Genomic DNA, 13186 nt, shown 5'->3' with positions numbered 1-13186 from the left:
CTAATGAGGAGAGACTGAGGAAACTGGGCCTGTATTCTCTAGAGTTTCGAAGAATGAGAGCTAATCTGATTGAAACTTACAAAATTCTTACAGGGCTCAACAGGGTGAATGTGGATAGGATGTTTCCTCTGGCTGATGAGTCTAGAACCAGGGGACACAATCTCAGAATTAGGGGTAGGCCATTTAAAACTGAGATGAGGAGGAATTTCTTCACTCAGAGGGTGGTGATTCTGGAATTCTGTACCCCAGAGGGCTGTGGAAGCTCATTGAGTGTGTTCAATATAGAAAATCGATAGATATCTGGACACGAATGACATCAAGGGATATGGGGAGAAGACGGGAAAGTCGCGTTGAGGTAGATGATCAGCCATGATCTAATTGAATGGTGCAGCAGGCTCGATGGGTTGAATGGCCTACTCCCACTCCCATGTTCCTTCCTCAAATTTCCTCTCCACCTTCTCTTCTCTAAGGAGAACAGCTCCAGCTTCTCCATTCTATCCATGTAACCGAAGTCCCTCATCCCTAGAACCATTTTCATAAATATTTCCTGCACCCTCTCTAATACCTTCACATCCTTCCTAAAGTATGGTGCCCAGAATTGGACACAATACTCCAGTTGAGGCCAAACTTGAGTTTTACAAAACGTTCACCATAACTTCCTAGGGTGGGAATGTCACAGAGCCTCCATTCCTCACTTTAAAATCGAGCAAGATACTTTTTGGGTTTGTTCTCCTCCCCCACCTGATTTTCAGTTCTGTGCACTACCAAAGGAAGGCTTTACGCTTAGGAGAAATGGTCAAAAATGTAGTACCCCCTTATACTCCAACTTCCTGTGAAAATATAGATATATCTGTATATATCTACATAATATCTATCCATCTATATATGAACAAAGGTACATCTGCCGTACATTTGTCTGTTTATCACACTTACTGGGTCTCAATTTGGCTCCCATTACCACACTTCATACGCAAAGCTCTTGCAGCCGATCACTAAAATCTAAAACGCTGTAATTATAAAGAAGCTGCAAATCATAGCAGTACAGCTAAACTGGCACCACTTAGCAAGTAATAAACTGTAAAGAAAACTGCCAATCAGGAAGATCAAAAAATTACCAATCAAAAATAGGAGGTCAGCAACAGTCATCGATAAACAGAAGGGAGAAAGTGAGACAATCAAATTGATAATTTTTTTCTAAAAAGCCATTTATGCCATCTTGAACGAGGGAATCACCGATCAGAGTCACATCATTGAAATTATTGGAGTGCAGGATTGGTGGGAAGTGGGTGGGGGAGGGGTCAGAGAAAAGTTCCTCATCGCCATTTGATGTTGCTGGCCTCTAGTGGCCACTAGTTGCAGAGCAGCATGGGTGGAGCAACGTGACCAGGACTCCTGCTGACTAGCTAGCAGTGTATGGAAGAAGGGACAGCAAAGAAATACAACAGAGATCTGACCTTGCAGAGATTGTAGCAACACTCTCCATCCAAGCCATGATCTGTCCTCCGAAAGTGTTACTCTGGTGATTCGCATGAGGTGGCAAGACAAGCTCAATGCTCTCAACCCTGGTCTTCCCTGCTGGAACAGGACTCTGGGATTCTTCAAAATTTGGCTCTAGTTTAGCAAACACATTTCACATGTAAGCAATATCTCAGCCTTCACCTGAAGACTAACTCAGGGCATCCCAGACTTGCAACATTTGGACCCATGCAAGCCATCACTGGAACATTCTTACATATGGTTTGATCAAAGTGCCTCACTGGCATGAAAAAGCTACACTTTTTTTTACATTTTAAATAGTTCATACTGCAAATTCACTTCTTGTCACAAGTGCTCCAAATGCAAACACCAATTTAAATACCTGCCCATATATCTGCACGATGCAATTAAATGAAAAAGTTGAAGAATTGGACACTGCTTCATCATGTAATGAGACAGAGCACCAGAGAAAACATGAATGTGTCATCAGTGTCAACACCACTAATTGATCCCCATTACAACATACTTCTTCACTGCCTCTCAACCATGTATTATGAGAATCTTATTGAGGGTTAAATAGGTTTGCTTCTTTCATAGAATTCTACTCTGGTGCAGCATTTTGGAATTTTCAAATAATTTGTTCTGTATTACACAGCATGATAAAGTGTAGCCCGAGATGATAGCAATAAAGGCAGTTGTCTCAGGAATTTCACCCTGGTTGCTGTTTGGAGTGCAGGAAATCCTGGAGAGAAGTGTAATGAGGTATCATGCCACGGATTTCTTGTGCGTGTGTTAGATTCTCAGAACAATCAAAATACTGCCAAATCTGAACCAGGAAAAACTCAAAGCCAAGGAGGTTCCTCCCATCTGGATAAGGGAATCATCCCTGGCAATTCCTGTGCATTTCATAGTGGAGATTGAAGAGAAACAGATGTGGCCCTAATCCTTATAGCTGGGAAATGACAGCGAGAGAGAGAGAGTGAAAAAAGAGAATGAGTTTCATTCAAAATTTCATATACCACTTCAGCTGGGAGTATAGTATTAATTACAGCAAAATAAATAGCCATTTAACTATCACAGTAGGGTACCTCAGAAACAACCCAAAAACAACTCAGGCAAGTGTTGACAGAAAAACCTGATCCATCAGATGTCACTTCCCCATCTGGGGAGAGAAGAAAAGTGAGGAAGGAACAAAAGAGAAAGACAAAGTGTAAGCTGCTTTGCCTACGTTATGAGTGCTTTCTCATTCAGGAAAGTATACACCTATCAGCATTAGCTGGGGCATGGCTACACCAAAAAGGATGAGGGTAACCACATAAACCACATTCTGTGCTGACCAGTTTCTGTCCTGAATTGTATCTGCACCTCTTCTGAAAATCCTGACTCTGCAAAGCTACGGATCCATAGTCTCTAGTTAGCTCAAAGTGCCTCTCCTACGTGGCCATTTTACATCAGGGAGCTTGTGTTGTTAGGCTATTTGACTGTGGTGGACATCACGGCTGAGTGAATCAGTTTGATCAACCCAAGTTGAATGCCATATTACTGTGCAAATTGAGTTTTACATTCCATTTGTATTATTACACACAATACTTCAAGCCACCTTTAATCAGGATTGCATTCAGATCATAAGAATAAAGATTCTGAAATAGTCTGGGTTGAGAGGATGATAACTATGAAGGCTAGTATTCTGTACATTAATTTCTTTGTGGGAGAATAAGTAAACTGTATGTGGAAAGGGGAGGCAGAAGCAAAATGGCTACCATCTTGAATTGTGCTCGAGGAGACCAGATCTTTGATGGTTTCCAGGTGGTGCAGCCTCATTCGACGTCGCTCGGCAGCGATGCTGTATTCCATCTGCTCCTCAGAGGTTCTGGGAATCACAGGCTTCAGCTGAACCTGACAAGAGTTGAAAAGACAGAAAATTACATTCAGGAAGTTGGAAAATTTATCTTCCTTTGCTGAAGCTACATTATTGTGTTCATATACCAAACACCATAAATTCAAAATGAAGGAGTTAGAAGAAAAGGGAAAAGAGTGAAACAATGGAATAACGAAAGAAAAAGAGGCCATGCAGTTTTCCTCTCTTGATCATTATCCAATGATCCGTCTGGAAATCCACGTGTGGATGTCTGGTGAGAAGGGGACGAGGTTTGGGTGTGATGACCCCCAATCTCAAATAGCCCATCGACATGGTCAAAAATGAAGATTGCCCACCTGAACATGGTACAGATGTCTGCCAGTGTCCATAGAGTTGTAACACAACAGGAGTGAGACTCCAAAGGTGTACAGGGAGGGGGGAGAGAAAGCTGTGGTGATTAGAAGACAGAACACTTGGTTCAGCAAGAGAGAAAAGAAAAAACTCTCTAAAAGCAGCAAAACAATACTGCCAACATAAGAAACAGAACTAAGGGATGTGCAAGGGCAGGAGATACCAATGTGACCCTATCCCTCACACCACTAAATGACTGGCTCAGCAATGCTGCTGTGGGAAGTGAGCAGAAGCCTCATTACACAGGAAAGAAAAATTACTGCAACGGCGGCACGTTTACAACATTGGAGCAGGAAGGATGACATGGATCTCACAAGGTAGCTAAACATCAAACTTTAGAAAGCACATTAATCCTGTGATTGTTTTCTGTTTGTATGATGGACCTGTCGTAAGGCATACAGAGGACAAACACACGAGGTAGAATTAATGCTTTTTGAAAAGTTTGCCAGCAGTTTGTGGTTGCATTTTCTGAAGCAAGATCATACTGTCTGTTGTACTAGTTGAGGGGCAGGCATTGGGTGCATTCTTACACCAACCAGACTGCAAATGGCTTCACCACAGTTGCGGCAATCTCCTGACTTTCATCAGAGCAGATGCTGCAGAATTATTAGCTACTTGGGTAATCTGAAGTCAACCTAACCAAAGTCAACCAAAGGCACTCCACAGTTACTTGCAAAGTTTTTTAAACAAAATTACTGTGATTGAAAAAAATGAAGTGCTGCCAGAATTCAACTGTTAATATCAGATCAGGTCACATTGGAAATAGGAAGTTATCAGAAAGTTACATAAGTGGGCAAATAAGATATCTTAGCAACACAGAGGTCATCAGTTCGAATGGCAATATGACAAAGTGTGAAACTGTACTCAATGAAATTTCCTCATCTGTGGTGGGCACTGGAAAATAACCATTAAAAAAAGAATCAACTGGATCACTGACGTCCTTCAGCAAAGGGACATTGCCACCCAAACTTGGTCTAGCCCCAAGCTCTGGCATTCCTCCCCCATCCTCCTTTAGGACGCTTCTTAAAGTCTAACTATTTGACCAAGCTTTTGGCCACTTGTCCTAATGTCTCTTTACGTGGATCAGTGTCAAATTTTGCTTGATAATGCTCCTATCAAGCACCTTGGGACATTTATATATAAAAGCAAAATATTGCGGATGCTGGAAATCTGAAATAAAAACAAGAAATGCTGGAAATACTCAGCAGGTCTGGCAGCATCTGTGGAGAGAGAAGCAGAGTTAATGTTTCAGGTCAGTGACCCTTCATCAGGACCTTGGGACATTTAACTACATGAAAGGCACTATAGAAATGCAAGTCATTGTTGGCTACATGACCAGGTGCTGCACTCGGACTGTGCAACCTGTGTAATGAGGAGTGCAGGAGGGCATGCCAGGAGCAGCACCAGGCATACCTAAAAATGAGGTGCTAACTGCTGAAGCTACAACACAGGACTACTTGTATGCTAAACAGCAGAAGCAGCATGTGATAGACAGAGCTAAGCGACCCCACAACCAATCGATCAGATCAAAGCTCTGCAGTCCTTCCAGATCCAGTGGTGAATGGCGATGGACAACTAACCAGAGCAGGAGTCTCCATGAGCATCCCCATCCTCAATGATGGGGAAACACAGCACATCGTACAAAAGACAAGGCTGAAGCATTTGCAACCATTTTCAGCCAGAAGTGCCAAGTGGATGATCTATCTTCGCCTCCTCCTGAAGCTACCACCGTCACAGATGCCAGTCTTCACCCAATTCAATTCACACCACATGATATGAAGAATCGGCTGAAGGCACTGGATACAGCAAAGACTACGGGCCCTGACAACATTCCAGCTGTAGCGCTAAAGACTTGTGCTCCAGAACTAACTGCGCCCCTAGCCAAGCTGTTCCAGTACAAATATAACACTGGCATATACCCGACAATGTAGAAAATTACCCAGGTATGTCCTCTCCACAAAAAACAGGACAAATCCAATCCGGCCAATTACTGCCCCTTCAATCTACTGTCAATCATCAGCAAAGTAATGGAAGGTGTCGTTGACACTGCCATCAAAAGGCACTTATTCAGCAACAATCTACTCACCGATGCTCAGTTTGGGTTCTATCAGGCCCACTCAGGTACAGACCTCATTACAGCCTTGGTTCAAACATGGACTAAAGAGATGAATCCAAGAGTTGAGGTGAGAGTGACTGCCCTTGACATCAAGGCAGCATTTGACTGAGTGTGGCATCAAGAAGCCCCAGCATAATTGAAGTCAATGGGGATCGGGGGGAAACTCTCCTCTGGCTGTGTACCTAGCACAAAGGAAGATGGTTGCAGTTTTTGGAGATCAATCATCTCAGTCCCAGGAGTTCCTCAGGGTAGTGTCTTAGGCTCAACTATCTTCAGCTGCTCCATCAATGACCTCCATCATAAGGTCAGAAATGGGGATGTTTGCTGACGATTGTACGATATTCAGTACCATTTGCAACTCCTCAGATACTGAAGCAGTCCATGCCAGCGTGCAGCAAGACCTGGACAACATCCAGGCTTGGGCTGATAAGTGGCAAATAACATTCACGCTACACGTGCCAGACAAGGACCATCTCCAACAAGAGAGATCTCGCCATTTCCGCTTGAGGTTCAATGGCATGACCATTGCTGAATATCCCAGCATCAACATCCTGGGAGTCACCGTTGACTATAAACTTAACTGGACCAGCCATACAAATACTGTGACTACAAGAGCAGATCAGAGGCTGGGAATTCTGTGGTGAGTAACTCACCACTTGGTTCCTCAAAGCCTGTCCACCATCTACAAGGTACAAGTCAGGAGTGTGATGGAATACTCTCCACTTGCCTGGATAGGTGCAGCTCCAACAACACTCAAGACACTCAATGCCATCCCAGGACAAAGCAGCCCACTTGATTGGCAGCTCATCCACAAACATTCACTCACTCCACCACTGACGCACAGTGGCAGCAGTGTGTACCATCTACAAGATGCACTGCAGCAACTCACCATGGCTCCTTCGACAGCATCTTCTGAACCCGCAACCTCTACCACATAGGATACGGGCAGCAGACAAGTGGGAACGTCACCACCTGCAGGTTCCCCTCCAAGCCACACAGTATCCCGACTTGGAACTATATCACCGTTCCTTCACCGTTGCTGGATCAAAATCCTGGAACTCCCTACCTAACAGCACTGTGGGTGTACCTACAGGACTGCAGGAGTTCAAGAAGACGGCTCACCACCACCTTCTCAAGGGCAATTTGGGATGGGCAATAACGCTCACATTCCATGAATAAGAAAAAATTGCACACGACCCTGAACCAGATTTTCCTGCTTTATAATCTACCTTGTGTCTGCATATAAAATTCGAACCATTAATTCTACATCAAGCAGCTTGGAATTGCATAAAGCAGTCCTGGAGAATAGGAGATTACGTCCTCTGATTGAAGCTCTAGTTTGTAGTCAGATGCACATCGTTTGATCAATTAAAATCAACTAAATAAAAAGTAACTGGAAGAATCTCTAACATCAGTACCCTTTAGATTCTGCAGGATTCAATTACTGGTTATGCCTGTACACCCATTACAAATGGTACTTCACATGAAAGGGTGAGAAATTGGGCTCATTGGTGCCTGTTTTTGGGCACTACAAGAACGCTTAGAACTCCAAAATGGTGTCCGCAGTGCACATACATACTGGTGTGCCGAATTCTGCTGGGTACCGTAATAGTGCAGTTATTAATAATAAAAACATCAGTTCTGATGAAAGGTCACAGACCTGAAACGTTAACGCTGTTTCTCTCTCCACAGATGCTGCCAGATCTGCTGAGTATTTCCAGCACTTGTGATGAAACAAAATAAAATAATAAGAAAGGGGCAGTCATGTTCTGAAATTATTGAACTCAATGTTCAGTCCGGCAGGCTGTAGAGTGCCTAATCGGAAAATGAGGTGCTGTTCTTCGAGTTTGTATTGATGTTCACTGGAATACTGCAGCAGGCCAAGGACAGAGATGTGGACATGAGAGCAGGGTGGTGTGTTGAAATGGCAAGCACAGGTCATGCTTTTGGACTGAGCGGAGGTGTTCCGCAAAGCGGTCACCCAATCTGCATTTGGTCTCCCCAATATAGAGGTCCACATTGTGAGCAGTGAATACAGTATACTAAATTGAAGGAAGTACAAGTAAATCGCTGCTTCACCTGGATACCTGGAAGGAGTGTTTGGGGCCCTGGATAGTGAGGAGAGAGGAGGTAAAAGAGCAGATATTACACCTCCTGCGATTGCATGGGAAGGTGCCATGGGAAGGGGACAAGGTGTCGGGGGCAATGGAGGAGTGGACTGGGGTGTCGCGGAGGGAACGATCCCTTCGGAATGCTGACAGGGGAGGGGAGGGGAAGATGTGTTTGGTAGTGGCATCACGCTGGAACTGGCGGAAATGGAGGAGGATGATCCTTTGGATGTGGAGGTTGATGGGGTGGAAAGTGAGGACAAGAGGAACCCTGTCGCGATTCTGGGAGGGAGGGGGAAGGGGTGAGGTCAGAAGTGCGGGAAATGGGTCGGACACGGTTGTGGGCCTTGTCAACCATAGTGGGGGGATTCCTCGGTTGAGGAAAAAGGAAGACATATCAGAAATGCTGTCGTGGAAGATTGCTTCATCAGAGCAGATGTGTCAGAGATGGACAAACTGGGAGAATGGGATGGAGTCCATACGGGAAGCAATGTGTGAGGAAGTGTAGTCAAGGTAGCTGTGGGAGTCAGTGGGCTTATAATGAATATTAGTGGACAGTCATAAGAACATAAGAAATAGGAGCAGTAGTAGGCCATTCAGCCCCTCAAGCCTGCCCCGCCATTCAATAAGATCATGGCTGATCTGTCCCAGGCCTCAACTCCTCTTTCGGGCCTGCTCCCCTAACCCTTGACTCCCCGAGATTTCAAAAATCTATCTATATCCTCCTTAAATACATTTAATGACCTAGCCTCCACAACTCTCTGAGGTAGAGAATTCCAGAGATTCACCACCCTCTGAGAGAAGAAATTCCTTCACATCTCAGTTTTAAATGTGTGCCCCCTTATTCTGTAGTTAGGTCCCCTAGTTTGAGATTCCCCCACCAGTGGAAACATCTTCTCAACATCTACCCTGTCAAGCCCCCTTAAAATCTTATATGTTTCCATAAGATCGCCTCTCATTCTTCTAAACTCCAATGAATAAAGGCCTAACCTGTTTAGCCATTCTTGATAAGACAACTCCTTCATCCCAGGAATCAGCTGAGTGAACCTTTTCTGAACTGCCTCCAATGCTAGTATATCCTTCTTTAAATACAGGGTCCAAAACTGTACGCAGTACTCCAGGTGTGGCCTCACCAACACCATGTACAGTTGTAACACGACTTCCTTATTTTTAAACTCTAACCCCCTAGCAATAAAGGCCGAAATTCCATTTGCCTTCCTAATTACTTGCTGCACCTGCATGCTAACCTTTTGTGTTTCATGCACAAGAATCTCTCTGCACTGCAGTATTTTGTAGTCTTTCTCCATCTAAATAATAATCTGTCTTTTTATTCTTCCTACCAAAGTGGATTACCTCACACTTTCCCACATTGAACACCATCTGCCAAGTTTTTGCCCACTCACTTAACTTATCTATATCCCTTTGCAGATTCTTTGTGTCCTCATCACAACATGCCTTCCCACCTATTTTTGTATCGTCAGCAAATTTGGATACACTACACTCTGTCCCTGCCTCTAAGTCATTAATATAGATAGTAAATAGTTGAGGCCCGAGGACCAATCCTTGTGGCACCCCACTAGTTACGGCTTTCCAACCTGAAAAAGCCCCATTGATCCTGACTCTCTGCCTTCTGTGTATTAGCCAATCCTCAATCCATGTCAACACATTACCCCTAATAACCTGAGCTCTGATTTTGTACAATAACCTTTTATGTGGCACCTTATCAAACGCCTTCTGAAAATCCAAATACACTACATCGACTGGTTCCCCTTTATCCACTCTGCTTGTTATATCCTCAAAGAACTCTAACAAATTTGTCAAACATGATTTCCCTTTCATAAAACCATGTTGACTCTGTTTGATTGCATTATGTTTTTCTAAATGCCCTGCTATTTCTTCCTTAATAATCGACTCAAGCATTTTCCCAATGACAGATGTTAAGCTAACTGGTCTGTAGTTTCCTGCTTTCTGTCTCCCTCCTTTCTTGAATAGGGGTGTCACATTAGCAATTTTCCAATCCATTGGTACCCTACCAGAATCCAGTGAGTTTTGATATATTATGACCAATGCCTCCACTATCTCTGCAGCCACTTCTTTTAAAACCCTTGGATGCAGGCCATCAGGTCCTGGCGACTTGTCTGCCTTTAGTCCCATCAGTTTGTCCAGCACCTTTTCCCTCGTGATAGAGATTGTTACAAGTTCCTCCCTCCCATTTACACATTGCTCATCTATTATTGTTGGGATGTTTATAGTGTCCTCCACTGTGAAGACTGATGCAAAATATTGCTTTAAATTATCTGCCATTTCCCTGTTCCCTGTTATTAATTCCCCAGTCTCATCCTCTAAGGGCCCCACACTTACTTCAGCTACTCTCTTCCTTTTAATATACCCGTAGAAGCTCTTGCTGTTGTTTTTATATTTCTTGCCAATTTACTCTCATAATCAATTTTCTCCCTCTTTATTAGTTTTTTAGTCATCTGCTGCTGGTTTCTAAAAACTTCCCAATCCTCTGGCCTACTACTCGTTTTCGCCGCATTGTACACCTTTACTTTTGATTTGATACTCTCATTAACTTCCTTTGTTATCCACAGGTGGTTCATCGTTCTCACCGAGTCCTTCCTTCTGACCGGAATAAATGTTTGCTGAGTGTTATGAAACATCGGCTTAAAAGTCTGCCACTGCTCATCCACTGACTTCCCCTGTAGTCTATTTTCCCAGCCCGCTTTAGACAACTCTTTCTTCTTACCTCCGTAATTGCCCTTGTTTAAGTTGAAGACAGTGGTTTGAGACCCGAGTTGCTCACCCTCAAACTGAATTTGAAATTCTACCGGGTTATGATCACTTCCCCCGAAAGGATCCTTAACTACGAGATCTCTTATTAATCCTACCTCATTACACAATACCAAATCTAAAATAGCCTGTTCCCTGGTAGGTTCTGCAACGTATTGCTCTAAGTAACAATCCCTGAGGCACTCTACAAATTCGTCTTCCATGCTACCCTTGCCAGTTTGATTTGTCCAGTCTATATGCAGATTAAAATCACCCATGATAATTGCAGTGCCCTTCTTACACACCTCCATTATTTCCTGATTAATATCTTGTCCTACAGAGAGGCAACTCCTCGAGGGCCTATAGACCACTCCCACCCGTGATTTCTTTTCCTTGCTATTCCTTATTTCCACCCAAACTGATTCTACATCACAACGTATTACACCGATATCATTACTCACAACTGCACTGATCCATTCCTTTAATAGCAAAGCTACCTCACCTCCTTTTCCTTTCTGCATATTCTTCCGGAACGTTGAATATACTACTTGAACATTTAGATTCCAGTCCTGGTCATCCTGCAACCACGTCTCAGTGATAGAAATAAATGAATATGATTTGATAGCTATCTGTGCCGTCAGCTCATCTATCTTGTTACAAATGCTACGTGCATTCAGATAAAGTCTTAAGCTTTGAATTTTACCTACTCTGGTGCTAATTTCTGCTGTACTCTTGTGCTTGTCTTCTCTGTCCCTTCCTGTCACTCTCTGATTAATGTATGTTCCTTCACTATCCTGCACCTCTGCTCTTTCCTTACTTTTTGACATTTTAAACTTCCTTTCAATTGAACCCTCCCCTCCACTATTTAGTTTAAAACCTTAGCTACAACCCTAGTTATACGATTCGCCAGGACACTGCTCCCAGCATAGTTGAGGTGAAGCCCATCCCAACGGAACAGCTCTCTTTCCCCAGTACTGGTGCCAGTGTCCCATGAATCGAAAACCATTTCTCCCACGCCAATCTTTGAGCTACACATTTACCTCTCTAATCTTATTTACCCTATGCCAATTTGCACGTGGCTTAGTTAGTAATCCAGAGATTGTTACCTTTGTGGTTCTGCTTTTTAATTTGGCCCGAGCTGCTCATAGTCCCTCAGCAGAACCTCTTTCCTCGTCCTACCTATGTTGTTGGTACCTAATATGAACCACGACAACTGGATCTTATACCTCCCACTCCAAGTTCCTCTCCAGCCCAGAAGAGATGTCCTTCACCTTGACACCAGGTAGACAACGCAGCTTTCGGGACTCTCTATCTTTGCTGCAGAGAACAGTATCTATTCCCCTAACTATGCTATCCCCTAATACAACTACATTTCTCTTTTCTCCCCCAACTTGAATGGCGCTCTGAACCACGGTGCTGTGGTCAGTTTGCTCATCCACCCTGCAGCCTGTGCCCTCGTCCACACCGGGAGCAAGAACCTGGTACCTATTGGATAAGGGCACTGGCTGAGGCTCCTCCAAAGCTAAATTCTGGATCCCCATACCTGCCTCACTCACAGTCACACCCTCCTGTCCCTGACCACTGGCCGAATTCAAAGTAGCTAAGCTAAGGGGGGTGACTGTATCCTGAAACACAGTGTCCAGGTAACTCTCCCCCTCCCTGATGTGTCACAGTGTCTGCAGCTCGGACTCCAGCTCATCAACTCTGAGCTGAAGTTCCTCGAGCAGCCACACTTGCTGCAGATGTGTTCACCGTGGATTGCACCAGCATCCACCAGCTCCCACATACTACAGTTGCAACACATCGCCTGCCCAGCCATCTCTCTTCTATTTAATTAATTAATTTGGATCACAGTATTTCAAAAAAAAAAAAGAACTATTTAAGTGTACTCTTAACCTGTAATGACGTCGCCTGATTTAAATTACTTGGCCAAAACTACAAAAAGAAAACACGAGACACGGAAGAAAGAAATATCCACGAATCACTTACCAGCTCTCCTGTGATGTCACACTTCGATTTTTGCTGGTCAAGCAGGTCCACAGAACAGAACAGAACAGAGCGTCTCTCACTCTCGCTGCTGATTCTGGTCTCGGGCCTCAGCTCCTTTTATCTCCCAGCTCCTCTCGCCTGTTCCCGCTCTCGCTGCTCAGTCTATCCCCAGAGATGACGATAGAGAAGTCGAGGAAGGGAAGGGAAGTGTCGGAGATGGACCATGTAAAAGTGAGAGAAGGGTGGAAATTGGAAGCAAAATTGATAAAGTTTTCCAGTCCGGGGTGAGAGCAGGAAACGGTACTGGTATAGTTATCAACGTACCGGAAAAAGAGGTGAGGGAGCGGCCTGAGTAGGACTGGAACAAGGAATGTTCGACATATCCCACAAAAAGGAAGGCATAACTAGGACCCATGCGGGTACCCATAGCAACATCTTTTACTTGAAGGAAGTGAGTGG

The 13186-nt window shown here is 44.1% G+C and overlaps 1 protein-coding gene across 6 annotated transcripts in view; it reads right to left on the bottom strand.

The window, feature by feature from the left end:
- acot11a (acyl-CoA thioesterase 11a) overlaps positions 1-13186 on the bottom strand; it is a 133189-nt gene that overhangs the window by 47733 nt on the left and 72270 nt on the right. For all 6 annotated transcript variants that reach the window (XM_068037543.1, XM_068037541.1, XM_068037538.1 and 3 more), the window contains 2 exons: positions 3237-3372; positions 1455-1611 (listed from right to left, as the gene is read on the bottom strand). In XM_068037543.1, coding sequence (XP_067893644.1) covers positions 1455-1611; positions 3237-3372 — 293 coding nt within the window. The remainder of the gene's footprint in view (positions 1-1454; positions 1612-3236; positions 3373-13186) is intronic.

The sequence above is a fragment of the Heterodontus francisci genome, chromosome 8, assembly GCF_036365525.1.
Source record: "Heterodontus francisci isolate sHetFra1 chromosome 8, sHetFra1.hap1, whole genome shotgun sequence".
Classification (NCBI taxonomy): Eukaryota; Metazoa; Chordata; class Chondrichthyes; order Heterodontiformes; family Heterodontidae; genus Heterodontus; species Heterodontus francisci.
This window is presented reverse-complemented; position numbering and strand designations above follow the sequence as displayed.